This window comes from Anabrus simplex, chromosome 5 (assembly GCF_040414725.1).
Source record: "Anabrus simplex isolate iqAnaSimp1 chromosome 5, ASM4041472v1, whole genome shotgun sequence".
NCBI classification, from domain to species: Eukaryota; Metazoa; Arthropoda; class Insecta; order Orthoptera; family Tettigoniidae; genus Anabrus; species Anabrus simplex.
This window is the reverse complement of record NC_090269.1, coordinates 111,535,876-111,554,122: the sequence shown is the minus strand read 5'-3', so window position 1 is coordinate 111,554,122 and position 18,247 is coordinate 111,535,876. Positions and strand designations below refer to the sequence as shown.

Genomic DNA, 18,247 nt, shown 5'->3' with positions numbered 1-18,247 from the left:
CCGGCACTAAAACCCATACAATAATTATCGTACGAGCTATGACAGTAGAGACATCAGTGATTTATTTTTGTTATTTGTTGTATTCATATCGAATAGCGAATGGAACAACTATTAGAACAGTAAAAGAAAAACCCAAAAGGATAAATTTTAATGGTAAATAAATACATAGTATTTGCTTTGCAGATGATATTGTATTGATAGCTGATTCAGAGCACAAAATGACTAGGATGCTCGGTATACTAAACAAAACGTTACAGAAGTTCAGGCTAAAAATAAACACAATGCAAACGAAAATGATGGTCGTTCAGAAGAAGAAGACTGAACTGAAAACAAACATTAAATTAGGCTGTGAAAAAACAGATCAGGTTAAAGAATTTTCTTATCTGGGTAGTGTTATTACCAATGATATAATCAGAGGCTAACAGAAGTCAAAAGAAGAATTTCTATGGCAAAATGAGTGCTTCAAAGCAGTAAAAAGCTATCGTTAAATAAGTACATGGGAACTGAAACCAGGAAGAAATTTGTTAAAACCTTTGTTTGGAGTGTGTTAACTTGCGGTTGTGAGACCTGGACTTTGAGAAAACAAGCACAGTGAAGACTAGAAGCTTCGGAAATGTGGTTCTGGAGAAGACTGACAGGGACGAGTTGGACAGAAAAGAATATCCAAATCTTGAATGACGTTAATGAGAAACGGACCTTAATTTACTCAGCAGAGCAGAGGAAAGGTAAATATCCTGGACACGTCCCACGACATGACACTTTTCTCCAGAATGTCTTCGAAGGCAAGGTCCTAGGGAAGAAGTCGAGAGGAAGACCACGTTCCTCATACCTTAGGGCCGGGCTGAGTGGCTCAGACGGTTAAGGCGCTGGCCTTCTAACCCCAACTTGGCAGGTTCGATCCTGGCTCGGCCCGGTGGTATTTGAAGGTGCTCAAATATGACAGCCTCGTGTCGGTAGATTTACGGGCACGTAAAAGAACTCCTGCGGGACTAAATTCCGGCTCCTCGGCGTCTCCGAAGACCGTAAAAGTAGTTAGTGGGACGAAAATCAAATAACATTATTATTATTATTATTATTATTATTATTATTATTATTATTATTGTCATACCTTAGGAACATAATCACTCAGCTTCCTATGTCACGATGAAAAGGACTGCTGAAGACCGTGGGATGTGGCTGCAGCGACAAGACTTAGCCTTTAGATAATGGATGGATTTGTTTTACATCGCACTGACATACACAGTTTTTATGGCGTCGATGGGAGAGGATTAGAATGGAAGGGACCGTGGCGTTAATTAAGGTACAGTCCCAGCATAGTACTGTAGTGTTTACAGTGCACTATGTCTTCTGGTATGGGCTAGAATAAATGTGTTACTTTCATTGACCTGTCTCAGTCTTATCCTTGGCTTGACAATATGAAAGTGACTGAGGTATGTGTGATGCTAATAATACCATTCCTTATCCAGACAGTCCCTGTAATGAATGGTGTGAAAATGGTGTGAGGAATTGCTATGGCAAAACAAGTGTTTCAAAGCAGGGAAAATCTATTGTTAAATAAGCACATAGGAACTGAAACCAGGAAGAAATTTGTTAAAACATTTGTTAATGCATTTCAGTGGGCTCGGTAGATTGATATGTAATAGCAACTTCTGGCTCAGTGAGGAAAGCAACGGGAAACTACCTCCCTCCACATTTCCATAGTACGCCTCTTCAGTGACGCTTAGGCCATCTATGGCAGTTGATGGCGGAGCTGTTGAGGATCAAACGAGCCTTGGGGCTGAATACCCAACATACATACCCAGCATATGTCTGGTATGAAAGGGGAAAACTCGGAATCCATATCCAGGGCTGCCGACAGCAGCGTTCGAACCCACATCTCCCGAATGCATGCTCACACCTACGTGAATCAAACTACGTGACTAATTTCTCTTGCAACGGCGAGCACCTTTAACGTGCAGATCTTGTTGATTCGTCATGGTACTGGTGATGATGGTGGCTATTGTAATTATTTTATATAAGCTGCAAAACCTTGTGGTCATCAGACCTAAATTATCAGGAAGACAATGAAGATGACTACAGAAATGAGAGGGAAAATGGGTAAAACTTTTTATAACCCTCACCAGGATAAATAACATAATAATCATGGCAGACGGTGGCGCGAATGGACTCTGCCATTGGTTGAAGATTACGCCAATACCGCCACTCATGGTTTAATATCAATAACAAACACAAATAATAGATCTCGCCACTGTAAAGCATTAGAATTCATACGACCCAAATAATGGAAACAGAATTATATGTATACAATAGAAGCAGTAGCATTTGAAACTGGTCCAGATCTGACGGTAAAGTGAAAATGGACACATTAAGATGTATATTACGCTGCCACAGGCCTAAAGAAGCTTCGCGGCCCTAATCTGGGGGCTTACGTCCCCAAACCCTCTTCGATTGATCGCAGTCCAATTGTCGTGACACAAGTAATTTCACGACGACCGGAGATGATAAGTCAGATTGCTCCCCGAGCGGTATGGGAGTTTTACTACAAAGGGCCTGGGAGAATCGCTACGTGTGAAAGTAGATGGGAAGCAGCAACGGATGTGCACCTTCATACCTTCTTCTCAGGTCCCGAACTTCCAAGTGGATCCCACCTACCACGCAAGACCTGAATAGAATCAGAACAGGACATGGTCGGTGCAGAGCCGCTCTCCATAAGTGGAAAAAAGCTACCTAATCCAGACTGTGACTGCGGAGCTCCACACCAGACTGTTCATCATATCGTCAGGGAATGTAAAATTCGAGCGTATCACGGTGATGAAGATGACTTCCTGCTGGTATCTCCAGAAGCTGTACGTTGGATTGAAAAACTTGATATTCAATTGTGAAGCACAAATTAATTTGTTTCTCAGCTGTAAATATATATATTACTGATATTGTCTGTATAAGACATACGCTAAAATAAATAAAAACGTCCTTTTTTATTTCAGACCGATGAATATATAAATATATACAGTATATACAGGCTTGTCTCAAAGATTAAGCCATGCATGTCTCAGTGCAAGCCAAATTAAGGTGAAACCGCGAATGGCTCATTAAATCAGTTATGGTTCCTTAGATCGTACCACTTTACTTGGATAACTGTGGTAATTCTAGAGCTAATACATGCAAACAGAGTCCCGACCAGAAGTGGAAGGGACGCTTTTATTAGATCAAAATCAATCGGTCGGCTCGTCCGGTCCGTTTGCCTTGGTGACTCTGAATAACTTTGGGCTGATCGCACGGTCCTTGTACCGGCGACGCATCTTTCAAATGTCTGCCTTATCAACTGTCGATGGTAGGTTCTGCGCCTACCATGGTTGTAACGGGTAACGGGGAATCAGGGTTCGATTCCGGAGAGGGAGCCTGAGAAACGGCTACCAGATTCTAAGTCCAGATTCGGACCTTATTATTATTGAAGACCTGATTGACTGAGCTTCCGCTCGCACTCCCGGTAGAAACCTTCCAAAAAGCCCCCTTCCAGGTTGTGTACCCTGGTTTTATACTCTCTCTACGATACGCCATCCTTCTAGAAAGGAATCGAAGTTCTATTTCCTATAGTAACTGCTCACAGTCACCCAGAACGAAAACGCCCCTTTTCGTTCTCTAACTTTCCACCTTTTAAGACATACTACGCACTTAGCAGGGTGCAGCTTCCTGATTCATGACTCACCACAGCTCGACCAAGCCATTTCTTCCAATTGCACAACTTGTTACTTTTCTTACATTTTGTATGCCTTCATATTTCAAGACCTATATGGTTCTTATTTTTACCTTAAATTCTCTCCCTAATATTATGTTACCTTGGCCTCAGTGCCATCACTTAGATGTGAATGTTTACTCATATTTTCCGCTATAATATCAACACATGTCTCAGTGACACCATTCTTCCTACGTTCCCGGTCACAGGTTCGATCCTCGGAAGAGTGATAGTCCTGAGCTCAAACTGGGGTGGACACGACAAAATGGGTTTGTCACTAGCCGGACCTAACCTATCCAGACCAATGGTTTGGTCAATAGCCGGACCTAACCTATCCAGTCAAATGATTTTCTGACTATCCGGGCCGGATAAATAATAATAATAATAATAATAATAATAATAATAATAATAATAATAATAATAATAATAATAATAATAATAATAATTTTGAAATTATTGGTCCACGGCTAGCCAAAATGTTTCGCCCAGGGTAAAGGAAGCGTGATGATTATTGTAAATTGTGACCACTGTAAAGAATAGATTGCTCTGATGTCAGTCTTATAATTCATACGAAGGAAAGCGATTATAACATTTTTTTACAGGAGGAATGAAAACATTGTTGCGATTGTTGCATGGCTAGCTATACTTTTCTGAAAAGTAACACTAATGGTCCAGGGTAGACGAATGCTGAAACATTATTTCATACACACACATAAACACAGTTTAACAAACATAGGAGGAGGGAAAGTAGGAAGTTTTATACCAACATTTAGCATACCTTACTGGAGAGAATCTAAAGAATAATTCGTTCCCTCACCGAACACTGAGTTTGGTGCTATGCCCATGTTTCTCACAATTCCCTTCCCTGGTTATCAGGCCATGTTTAACATAAAACGACAACAAATCTTCAAATTTACTCTTGAAATAATTAAAATCAGTAATTTTGGCATAGCAACCTCCGTACGGAACAACATCCATGTTTAACAATACCTTGTTGATTACCATAGTAACTAAGAATTTATTTATGACCGTAGCAACTAACCACGAATTATACAGCCCGACCAAAGTTGGTACCGGTACTAGGAACAAAGTGAAGTTGGCACCAGCAACTAATTATGTCACATCAGTTGGTAACAGTCGCCAAGAACTTCCTTACATCCCCAATGACAAATGAAAATTAAACAGCGGTTCCTGCGCTGGTGAGGGTTATAAAAAGTTTTACCGGAAAATGTCAAGGACGATAACTCGAAGGACGAGGGCAAAAGGAATAATAAAACATAGTGGTGGAGGAGGTGAAAGCCTAGGCCTAAATACCATAATATGGCAAAGCCGGAAGGAAACAAAATATTTTGGTCTAAAATTTCTTAAGGCCCTAAAACGTTATTGTTACGTGACAGCCTTCTGTACTGTGCTGTATTTCGTGGAAGGAACTAGTTAGTCAGCTGGGTGCTCCCAGCCTGAGGGCACAGTGACAGCCTCTCCCCTCTACTGTACTCTTCGTCTGGTTTCCCCGTGCATCTTCTGGAGCACGAAGCGAGAACGTTCCCATTCGGCCACGTCCCGAAGATTCTAGTACTCCATCATCAGGATATAAAAAGGAGGCTAGCCGCGAGCAAGAACTGGACAGCAATAGTGCTGGATGTTGTCAGTGTTGGTGTGGTGGATATCCCACCGGAATCAGTGTCAAATTATCGTCGTGTTGGAGCTTTGTTGGAGTATTGTGTGAAGTACTGTATGTGTACCGAGGTGGAGCCAGTTGGTGTGAGTAGAGTTGGGACAATGTCGTTGTTGTGAGGAATATTGTAGTGCTGATTAGCACTGTTGAGCTGCAGCTGCAATGTGAAAGCTGTTCAGTTGTCAATGTTAAGTAATTCACTGTGTGGAGCAGTCACGATAACTGAGTTAATTCAATTGACAGTTTTGACTGTGTGAGTCATCAGATTCGTCTGTAGTTGAACCAAGGTAAACAGCAGCCGTGTGTTGTGATAGTCAACAGTCCTATCTTCGAAACTGTCTCCGTTCAGTTGCTGTGTGAAGTAACTGAGCGTGTGAAGCAAGGTGAAAGTTAAAGGTGAGCTGTCAATGAGGGTAATCGTCGTGCAGGTAATACCAGCAAGCCGGACTACCTGCTCTGAGGTTAGAGACTTCATAAATAGACTGCCATTAGTGGAGTATGGTTATTTATGGTAGAATATAGTTGCGTGTGTATTAATTGGGTCATCCTGAATTAAATTAGCTCGATAAAGCAGACAGTGTTTTATTCATAATAGTATCATCACAATTACTGTTGTTAGTTAAGGTGTGTTGCTTTTTCTGCTGCCACTATTTCCACTAGATGGCATTACTGCTGCAATTACAAAAACAATCCTGTCGACGAAGGTACACCGCAGCTGATCAGAAATATAGGCCTATAACGTAATTTGTTAACCTTCTTTATTAACGGGATATTAGTGCTTTTTGAATAATAATAATAATAATAATAATAATAATAATAATAATAATAAAGTCAATTGTTTACGCCCCACTAACTCCTTTTACGGCTTTCGGAGAAGCCGAGGTGCCAGAATTTTGTCCCGCAGGAGTTATGTTAGGTGCTGGTAAATCTACCGACAAGTTGTATGTTGAGTATTCAGCCCGAAGACTGGTTTGATCATCAATAACTCCACCATCAGCTGTCATAGATGGCCGAGGCATCGCTGAAGAGGCGACCTAGGTAAGTGAAGTAGTTTCCCATTGATTTCCTCACCCAGACAGAAGTTGCTATTAAATATCAATCTGCCAAGCCCACTGAAATGCCGCTCCAACCAACCCCAAGAAGTAACATTTTCACACAGCGACTCAGTAACTTTCATATCGTCAAAACCAATGACGAGACTGAGACAGGATATTAAAAGTAACAAATTCGACCATACTAGAAGATACAGTGCACTGTAAATACTAGGTCTCGCCAGCAAAGACGTACTGTATTTCAACACCTCCTTATACCACCAAGCCAGGATAGTACCCACCAACTAGAGCTCAGAAGGCTAGTGCTGTACTGCCTGAGTTATTTAGCTCGGCTTGAGCATCTGTGAACGTCAAAAACAAGATATGTGCAAATTTAATCTACTGATTCAAACAATCTCCTATAAAAGCTGCAATGAAAATTTCAAGAGCTTCTATATACTTCATACATACTGCTTGACAAAAAATAAAAATAAAAAAATTGTAGCACCCAGAAGGAGAGGAGGAAATGAAATGAAACTTCACGTGTTGAGATGGTATGTGGTGTATTTCAGTGATTACAAAATAGAGTCAAATTTACAAAGAAATTTCCAGTACGGTGTCCCAGCGGGACCAGTGTCAGATTATCGTCGTGTTAGAGCTTTGTTGGAGTACTGTGTGTGTACTGCCTTGGAGTACTGAGTGAAGTATTGTATGTGTACCGATGTGGAACCAGTTGGTGTGAGTAGAATTGGAGCAGTGTCATTGTTATGAGGAATATTGTAGTGCCGATTACCACTACATCGGGCCACTGTCACATCCGAATTCCCCACAAATCTGGATATTGCACAGTTCGACCAGCCAGCCAAATGGAGATCCACAATGAGGTCCCTTTCAAACTCTGTCAGGTGTTGATAATGCTGTCTATCAGTAAGATGTTACACCCCCTCTAGTCAGGATGTACAGACTGATTCGGTTGGGGAGGGTGTCAGAAATCTGTTGTATCCTCTCCTGAGGCAAGCTGGCCCACAATTTTTGTAACTGGTCCTTGATATCCTGGATAGCGGCACTAGGATGGAGTCAACGTCAGAGCTGGTCCCACACATGTTCTATCAGGGACAGATCTGGGGATCTTGCTAGCCACGCGAGTACCTCAACATCGCAGAGACAGTTCACAGAGAAGCATGCCATGTGTGGACGAGCATTATCCTGTTGAAAAATTGCACCACGATATTGTCATATGAGAGGTAACACATGAGGATGCAGGATGTCCATGATGTAGTGTTGTGACATAAGAGTTCCCTCAATCACTACATCCATGACCAGAAGTCGTACCCGATGGCTCCCCACACCATGATGCTAGAAGTAACACCTCTGTGCTTCTCCAAAACATTGGAAGAATGGAACATCTCCGCAGGTCACCACCATACTCACTAACGATGGTCCCTCCGGAGTAGTGCAGCGCTGAACATAATGCGATGCCTTTCATCAGCAGTCCATGCTTCCCAGTCACGGCACCACTTCAAGCACACCCGTTCATGTTGTGGTGTTAGCAGCTGCCTACGCATGAGACGGTAATTCCCTAGTCCGACTGCTGTTAGTCTCTGACCAATGGTGTGGGATAACACAGAATGTTGCAGGGAGTCCATTTCTTGTTCTCGTATGGCAGGCGCCGATCTAAAGGGGTTATGATGTGCTTGGTGCACAATACGGCGATCCTCCCTTGTGGTGGTCAGACATGGTTGACGGGAGCCTTGACGATGAGTATGCCTGCCCTCACGGCGCCATGCATTCCCACATCGGGCCACTTTCACATCCGAAACTGGACACTGCACAATTCGACCAGCTGGCCAAATGGAGACCCCACAATGATGCCCCCTTCAAACTCTGTCAGGTGCTGATAACGCTATCTTACACGAGTTCGCGGCATTTCCATGTCCTTCACAGCGATCATTCAATATCTGACGCTGTTCACGCCCCTAATATACCCTACAACACTAATGCACTATGGTGGCCGTTCTGTCTGTCACGTGAACGAAGTTACGTTGATATCCAACCATTTCTTCTAGGTGCTTCACAATTTATTTTTGTCTGGCAGTTTATAACACAGAATGAATTGGGTAAGCATTTACCGAGGGTGGTGGTTGTGGTGGTGGCAGTACTGGTGTTTTATTTGATGTTTTAAAGGACAAAACAATAAGATTATCAGTAAATAGGATAGAGCTGTTAGCTGCTTGTCTACAAGAACATCTGCCCATAAGAGTTAAATATTTTACAAACTATAACAGTGCATCTCGGGAAAATGTTGCTCTTGATTTCAGTACAGACATGAAAATATCTTTAAAAGAATTCTTCACTGTTACGATTGACAGATAACATTTATGTAACGACACTGTGCGTGTATTAAACAGACTATTTTGGAACAATGTCACGTAAGTAGGGTTGCCACTTTTTGATATAAGAAATAAGGGACATTTAGCTAAAAAGTACGAGATTTTTCACAAAAGTAAGGAACAGTTCATAAATGCTAGAAAATCAAACGTTAGGTAACGATTTCAATTACATTATAATTAGTTTCATTAACAGAATAAGATAATTATTGAAATTCGTAAAAGAAACTAACTTCCACCCTTTTAACAGTACAGTGCATCTAACATCTTAACACTGATGACTTCGATGAATTTTGATAACTTCACAATTTACGTAGATTTAGTCTCAAACAGCATAAACAACCACGCTGGAAATTGGAATGGAAGACCTACGTAAGTACGTGGCAGAAGATGAGGTAATAACCCAGCATACTCATCTTTACCAGCAAATGGCGAGACATCACGAGATTTCCTTCTTCTGAGACTTCAAAGAGAAAAAACGAATGGAGCTATTTTGAACTTCAATGGCGCTCAAATCAAATACGGAACAGACAAAGAAGGACAAACGCTCATTTTTACGGGACAACAGTTCATAATACGGGACGCACAATTTTCACTCAAATGCGGGATGTCCCGTATAATACGAGACAGGTGGCAACCCTACTCGCAAGCCCAAGCCCAGGTTAGATTTGTTTAGATTAAATTATATTTGATCAGTTTAGATGAGATTTAATTACACTAGGCTAGGTAATGTTGATAATTATTTGTAATTTTACTTTGTATCAGAAAGACTGCTGCTGTAATTGGGATAAAAGTTCTGTAGTAGGCAATAAATTAAATTTAAAAAAGTAAATTAACCTGTCATTCATTCCAGGGCCACGTGGAAGTCTCGCAAGACACAAGTATGCATTTATTTTCAGCTTCCAGACATAAAACTGAACTCACGTCCTTCCACGTGAACTGACGAAGCCTTTAACGTCCTCACCACGCAACCCCCTTCTTTTAATAAAAATAAATATTAATTTAAGAATCACACATGGGAAAACTCCAATCCGGCTACTCCGGACACGGGTAATCGATAATTTGCTGTGAGACTCAAATATCTTACAAAATGTAATAATAAAAATTTAACTTATGACGCAGAAAAGTTACCATAAGGAAAGCGGCGACAATTCCTAAAGCCATGCCGGCCACAACGTCGCTCCAGTGGTGCATGAAGTCTGTCATCCTGGAGAGAGCCGTCATCCATGCCGCCAGCAGGAAGACTGCCTGGATGGTGTGCCTGAGTAGCGAAGAACCTCTCCATGTCATCATCTGTTCCAGGTACAGCTGAAATATAGAACAGATTCCTCATCTTCTGCTTCACTTTACAGCGACAGGCCGACGGTAGGAAGACTGCCTTACTTGGCCGAATGACCCTCTGATCCTGAGTAGCGAGTCCATCTCAGCATCTGTTCCACGTACAGCTGGAACACACAACACCATCAGTCCACTGTCAGACATACAGACAGTCACTACTCACAACGTACCAGGTGTATGCATAAGTCTTTTCCGATTTCACTAAGAGATGGCGCCAGAGAACAGTACGCAGCGTATGAATTTGACTCATACGTCAGTTTGTTCGTCTGAGATTAACCTACACACACACAAGTTGAGTCCGCCAAACACTAGCGTCTGTGTTGTATCGTTCATGTCAACGTTTGTGCCTGGAAAAATAACATTTGCGGCACGCATTGCTTTTCTTATTTAATCAAAAGAAGAAAAGGCTGTGGAAAGTCATCGTTTCCTGGTAGAAACGTGGTGAACACGCTCCATCGACTGGAACATGTGAGACAATTTCAACGTGGTGACTTCAATGTGAAAGACAGTGCGCGCTCTGGTAGACCACAAAAGCGGTATTGTGTATTATGAACACTTGAAGCCCGGCGAAACCGTTACTGCACAACGCTATCGCCAACAAATGATTAATTTAAATCACGCATCGATAGAAAGACGACCGGAATGGGCCAGAAGACGTGGCAAAGTGATTTTGTTACACGACAATGCGCCGTCTCACACAGCAAAACCAGTGAAAGACACCTTGAAATTTCTGGGATGGGACATCCTTCCGCATCCGCCGTACTGCCCGGACCTGGCGCTATCTATCATCTCTTCGCATCAATGGAGCACGCGCTCGCAGAGCAGCGCTTCAGCAATTTCGAGGAAGTTGCAAAATGGCTCGACGGATGGTTTGCCACAAAAGACAAGCAGTTTTTCTGGCATGATATTTACAAGTTACCTGAAAGATGGGCGAAGTGTGCAGAAGCCGATGGGCAATATTTTGAATAAACAAAAAAAATATGATATTTCCTTGAAAATTACAGGTTTTCTTTACCACAAAACCCGGCAAAAAAGTATGCATACACCTGGTAACCTTACTGCACTTACTAGTCTGGAAACATAATGCAGGTCCACCCTCCCATGCATGGGGTCCATATGTTTCAAAAGTTCATACTGAGCGAATGTAATAGGCCTACTACTAAGTAATCACATCATCATTAAGTTTTGAGGCAGTCGATGGTTACGAAAGGGTTGAAATATTAAACAGTTATTAATTACCAGGATGTTGATTGTATTCACGATCGCCTTGAAAAAACCCTCAAGCAGTCGTGGGAAATAAGGGTTTTAGCAGAATTGTCAAACTTTTAAATTTAGGTGTTCATAAACCTCCAAAAGAACAAAATACTTTTTAAGGAGTTCTACAGCTCTTTTTTTTTTTTTTTTTTTTTGTGCATGTACACATTATACGAGTCCATTGTTGGACGCGCTTGTGAATGGTCGGCAGTGATAAATTAGTTAAAACCTACTGAAATTTGATTAATTTTGTGTGTGTGTCATCCATTTAGTGCTATTTATATATAGGTATTTAGGGATTGTTGGTAGAAATTAAGAGTAGCGATATATTTAAAAATTGTATATAAATTGTTCAGCTGGTGTTCGATAGATTATGTGTTCCAAGTAGGTTAGGTGTACTTTATTTCGAATTTAGGTTGGGGGAAATATGAAATATACTACGTTTGAAAAATGTATATTTAAATATCTGTAGGTTCGTTGGTAGAACTCTTACAAAAACATGTTATTATAACGAGTTGTAACTTCCGCAGCTTTTACATTCGTGTAGACAACAGACACGGCATTTCGTGTAGGTATCTGTTCGATTTATCACGAGGCTAATAATTTATTTAATTAAATAACACGATGCGCCTGTAACCATGCTTTTAATAAAGAATTAGTTGAAAAGAATATACGGTATTTCACCAGAGAATTACTTAACAGTCTTTGGATTATTAGCGATTGTTAGCTGCATACCGACGAGAACAAAGAGCAGCGTATAGGGGCAGTTGAGAAAAAAGATCAGCTGATTACTGCATTCCGATTATTTGTGTTTTTAAGTCTCCGGTGTAGGCTACCTTGTATCTAGGTACTTTTCACCTTCGAATATTTTGTTTTGTTTTACAACTCGCTTTACGTCGTACAGACACAGATACGTCTTATGGCCACGATGGGATAGGGAAGACCTAGGAGTGGGAAGGAATCTGCCGTGGCCTTATTTAAGGTACAGCTCCAGCATTTGCCTGGTGTGAAAATGGGAAACCACGGAAAACCATCTTCAGGGCTGCCGAATGCAAGCTAATATCTGTGCGCCCCTAATCGCACGGCCAATTCGCCCGGTCCTTAGATTATTCATCGAGTAAAAATTTATAATTAAATTCCTATATGCCGACAATTGCACCGGCGTAGTTTTGACAGAAGAGTTTGAGAAATTGTTGTGGACATCTTTTTTCATTTTCAGCATTTAAAGACAGTTGTAATTTCCGTTCCGCGTATACCGCTTTTCACGAGAGTTTAATCCTGATATAAACAAATAGGCGGAGCACCTTGCCTATGCACGTGGACATGGACGTAGCTGATTGGAGAAGCAACCGTCGCACTCACTCCACTGTATGTGAGCTCGAAGAAAAGTAGTACGTCGCATTAATTTTATTTTATTTTATTACATTTAGAGAGTTTGGAAGGTTAGGTAATCAAATTAAAATATGGTTGTAATATACCGGTATATATATGGTTTTGTTTTAATAAAATAGCGATTAAATAACGAGAAATGAAGGCACAACGCGTGGTGTAATACAGGAAGTCTTCTCGTAGTGAGGGAAAGTCCCAAGCTGTACAGTGTGGAGATGATGTGTTGCATCTTGCAGTCAGTGTCAGTTTTCATAGTGAAAGAAATGGATTAAAAGGGAGGACCATCGAGTGTAGTAAAGCACAAAAGAGGAAAACCGCTCAGAAGTGACCATACGCAGTGCATTGTGAATGTGTTCAATAAACTAAGTGAACAGAATCCAGGTTTGGTCGTTTATTCAGAAGTTCAGATCTTCGCACTGTTGTCGTATGTGTTGCGCAGCCCTGTACGTCCTAACACGAGACGTTGACGGGGTGGAGGTTCGTACACAGGCTCAGCGAATCACAACTCTTTCTTTGGCGGAGGCGTGGACATACCATGTTTACATCAGTATTAAACTCTCGTGAAAAGACATATAGCAGGGAAATACTATAGTCGCAATCATCAAAATTAGGCGGCTCAGAGAAATTACAATGTTGCCAAGGTTATGTAGAAACTGGCGAAGAAATGTCTAAGAAACAAATAGTTTCGGAGCGCGAAGCAGTTTGTTCTCTGCCAAGCTCCTCCTGTTACCTCCTACAGTGTTCAAAACAAACTATATTACAAGCGTCAGGAAAGACTATTGATTTCAGCGTATAACTATTTTCCATATAAACCAATTAAAATAATTATTAGGAATGAAAAACCGAGCCAGTAAATTTAAATCCGTAAATCATGTATTAAAATTTGCAGTTAGCGGCCAGGTTTTTGTTTTCTCAGCCAATAAAATATTGTCTGCGGGAAAAATGCAGAAAAGCATCTAACTTACATTTTTGTCTGAAACATTTTCCATGGGTCTTTTGGTTTTCCTGGAAAATGGCCGGAAAACGGCCATATAAATGCCACTAGCTGAGATCGTTCGGGTCGCGCGCGTCAGCGCAGGACACAGTACACGTTAAGTACCTACGGATTACGCATTAATCTGCATCAGTTTTATTAAAACATTTATTTGTTTATGGTTTACAATATAACTTTAAATACTTGAATACTATATATTGGACTACGTACTTTAAAGAAAAGACAGCACTGTACGATCAGCGTTGCCAGTCTGTGCTCAGAAGTAAGAGACTCTCGACCATCTGTCGCTTCTCCGTTCCCATATCTGGCAACAGCGCCGTTTTTCTCAGCCGCTTATATTCATTCCCTATTAAGGAAACAGTATTGCTCTTATGGCAACAGGGTTGCCGTTTCGAACGGCTCTGCTCAACACCATCATGGGAAAAAGGCGGCACATATATTTGTGAAATTCACTATTTAAATTCAAGATTAAAAGCGGGAGAAACTAAGATGCAAATACTTTTTTTAAATATAAACTAAAGGGACCGGGGAGTTTGCAGAGGCTATTTTTAGTTTGTACAGAATCAATAATAATAATAATAATGTTATTTGCTTTACGTCCCACTAACTACTTTTCAAGGTCTTCGGAGACGCCGAGGTGCCGGAATTTAGTCCCGCAGGAGTTCTTTAACGTGCCAGTAAATCTACCGACACGGGGCTGTCGTATTTGAGCACCTTCAAATACCACCGGACTGAGCCAGGATCGAACCTGCCAATTTGGGGTTAGAAGGCCAGCGCCTTAACCGTCTGAGCCACTCAGTCCGGCTTGTACAGAATCAGAGGTAAATTATGGCACATAAAAACCTCAGCATTGAAGTGTAAGGCAAATTGGGAGAGAAAATAGAAAAATAATATTTTATAGACTTACACTTTTATAGACTTTAGGGGTAAGGGGTTCTGTCGTATCACTCACAAAAACAATAGTAAAAATTAAATGCGGTCGTAAAAGAAAGTGGTAAAATTAAAATACGCTTCAGAAAGAATAGCTAAATAACAAAACTAAGCACAGATAAAACACACGATAATTTTTTTATCGGTACAAGTATACCAAAATCTTCAGTAACAAGTTCTGCACAGTACGAAAATAATAGAACACACACACATACTGTAAATTAAACAACCAACTCTCATTCAACACAAGACAAGTAGCACTGATTTAAAGCCTAAAAGCACACATGTAACAAATAAACACTATAGATGACTTCACCACAGAAGTAAGCTGCTGGCGGTTCACAGAGTGAGGGACTACACGAGGCTTGTACCAGAGCAACACAGAAGAAGGAAAATGAAGGGAGGCAACGAAGCGATGGCTGTTCCTGCCATTGTGCCTCCACCCTACGAATAGCCCTATATTTATGAAAAAGAAAATGTTATCTGGTGTTGAGGAGCGTACGAATTTGGAAAACACCGAAACGAAATAACAATAGTGAAGTGACAGGGTATCTCTCTCAATCAACGAACCGGATACGGTAGGTAGGCAAGGGGAAGGGGAAGGAAAGGGGGAAGTTGTGGAAGACAGTTGGGATAATTTAAGGTCAAGAAAACGAAGGCTAAGAGTTTTCCTCAGGCAGTGGACGCAGGAGAGGTATCGGCGAGGAATTGGTATGAGTCACTGCAGAGGGAAGATGGACTTCAAGGAAGTGCGTGGCAAGAGGAAAGGGACAACTAGGAAAGGGAAATGCAGAGTAGAGGGTAGGAAGAGGGAGGTGGAACATGGTACTGAGAGGCAGAAAAGGGAAGATGGAGTGGGTTCTGCAGGCATCGGAGAATTTAAGGGAGACCAGTAGAAGAGGGGATCAAATGAGGAGGGTGGGGTTGAAGCTCTGGTTATTGGTGACTCAATTGTTAGGCATGTGGGAAAAGTGTGTGGAGGAAAGGGAACCAGTGTAGAGCTTATCCAGGAATCAGGTTAAGGCAGATGTTGAAAAAATAGAACGGAGGGACGAAGGTAAGGAGAAGGCGGTAATCTTCGATGCTGGTACCAATAACGTAAGGTAAACAGGAGTAGGTACTAACAAGTTGGTCTCCCTTAAATTCTCCGATGCCTGCAGAACCCACTCCATCTTCCCTTTTCTGGCTCTCAGTACCATGTTCCACCTCCCTCTTCCTATCCTCTACTCTGCATTTCCCTTTCCTAGTTGTCCCTTTCCTCTTGCCACGCACTTCGTTACAGCAGCACGGAAGAAGTTTAATAATAATAATGTTAATGTTATAAGCTTTACGTCCCACTAACTACTTTTACGTTTTTCGGAGACGCCGAGGTGGCGGAATTTAGTAATCCCGCAGGAGTTCTTTCACGTGCCAGTCCTTCAACACATTGATCTGTTCTGTTGCACTTTCGAAATGTTATGTCATCACGGCTGTATCATCAGCGAACGCTAAGCAATCTATTTCCATTCCGTTTATCTTTGTTCCAACCCTTAAGGGTTTGTACAGGTTTCTTTATTTTAACGCCTTTCGCCACTCCTGTATTACGTTCTCAAGTACGCAGTTGAACAAAAGATGTGACAGTCCATCTCTCTGTCGAACGCCTGTCTTGATCTCAAAGGGTTCAGAGAGACATCCTTGGAATTTGACTTTGGATTTGGTATTAGTTAGCGTTGCCCTTATTTTCGCCAGCAGTTTCTCATCGACTCCAATTTCTGCAAGCACGAGTATATTAAGCAACACATCACGGTCATTAGAGTCGTATGCTTTTCAATCTTACACTTACCCTCCTTCAGGCCTAATGAAGTATGGTCGATGAACATAAAACGCACATCATTCAATGTTACAAATAAGTAACACACGTAATACACAAATACCAAAAAAATTATCGTGGAATTGTCGAAACTGACTAATGGCTGGTCACGAACTGGACCCGTTCCTCTTACACAAATAAAACCCAGTATAGAAAGGCAATAACCCAAGACAGATGTAGTTTAAAACACAATAGGGTTTATTACATTAAACATTCAGCTAAAGGAAGGATAAAGCAGAGTATAACAACTGTGGACGCGTAGGGTGAGTGAATACAACTTACATGCATAATCATGGTCCTTTTAACGTTGCCTTTTAATGTCACCAACTTCTCATTCAATTGGATCGTATTTTCGTCACAATAATATAATAATTTAGAGGCTGGGGAACAATAATCTATTTACGATATAAAGAGATAAGGTCAAAACATTTCCTTCTTTATACGGAGAAATCGTATAGTAACCAACTGATAACCACAGCCTTATCAGTAAAAAGGGGGCGAGGTCACACACATCAATTAAGAAATCTTTTTCTTACGTAACAACAATCCCCAAAGGAATTTGCATCGAGAAAAAGATAACACATGGGCAAAGAAATACTTTTTGCCAAAAGATGAACCATGAAATACAAAGAGGTTATAGGGAAATAAGGAAAGCTAAAGGTTGCCATAGCTACACACGCACAAAAAAACATACTCCCAGAGCATAAAATAAGAAAAATAAAATGAGAACCCAAACTACAAATAGAAATGGCGGAACCAGCCTAAAATGGGGAATGGAACAAGCAATGGTCGTGTCTCGGAAGAAGTCTCAATTATGAAAGGAGTTCGCCAAGGCTGTATTCTTTCCCCCATGCTTTTCAACATCTATTCAGAAAAGATTTTTCGAGATGCTCTTTACGGAAAGACTCAAGGAATTGTGGTTAATGGTTTCATCATAAATAACATCAGGTACGCCGATGACACTGTGCTACTTGCAACCAATCTCCAGGATCTACAGGAACTACTTAATGCTGTCACTGAAGCCAGCAGCGCAATGGGCTTGAAGCTTAATGTAAAGAAGACCAAGTGGATGGTTATAAGTAGGAATGAAGATGGCATTCGAGGTAATCTCACAACAGCGAAGGAACAGATCGCGAGAGTGGCAACATTTAAATACCTGGGATGTCACATCAATGATGACTGGGACCTTACTCACGAGATCCGATGCAGAATTGAGCAGGCCAGAACTTCTTTTCAGAGACTTAGGAAACTTTTGACAAGCCGTGACCTTTCCATTTCACTACGGACACGACTACTCCGGTGCTACGTTTTCAGCATTCTGTTGTACGGCGTTGAGGCATGGACACTAACTGAGACCATGTGCAAGAGATTGCAAGCATTTGAAATGTGGACGTACCGAAGGATGCTTAAGATACCTTGGACAGCTAAAATGACCAATATAGACGTTTTGCACCGTATGAACAAAGAACCAGAAATTCTCACTACCATCAAGAGAAGGAAACTAGAATACTTTGGTCATATGATGCGGAACTCTAAATACCACCTTCTGCAAGTAATACTCCAAGGGAAAATTAATGGAAAACGTGGTCCAGGGAGAAGTAGGACATCATGGCTCGGCAACTTGAGCCAGTGGTTTGGGGTGACAAAGCTTACTCTGTTCAGAACAG

At 41.3% G+C, this 18,247-nt stretch overlaps 1 protein-coding gene across 3 annotated transcripts in view; it reads right to left on the bottom strand.

Annotated features, from left to right (window-relative positions):
• Positions 1-18,247, bottom strand: part of LOC136873821 (putative phosphatidate phosphatase) — a 337,454-nt gene that overhangs the window by 29,711 nt on the left and 289,496 nt on the right. For 2 of the 3 annotated variants that reach the window (XM_067147078.2, XM_067147079.2), the window contains exon 5: positions 9,958-10,134. The exons of the other annotated variant lie outside the window; for it this stretch is intronic. In XM_067147078.2, coding sequence (XP_067003179.1) covers positions 9,958-10,134 — 177 coding nt within the window. The remainder of the gene's footprint in view (positions 1-9,957; positions 10,135-18,247) is intronic. 3 annotated transcript variants of the gene reach the window in all.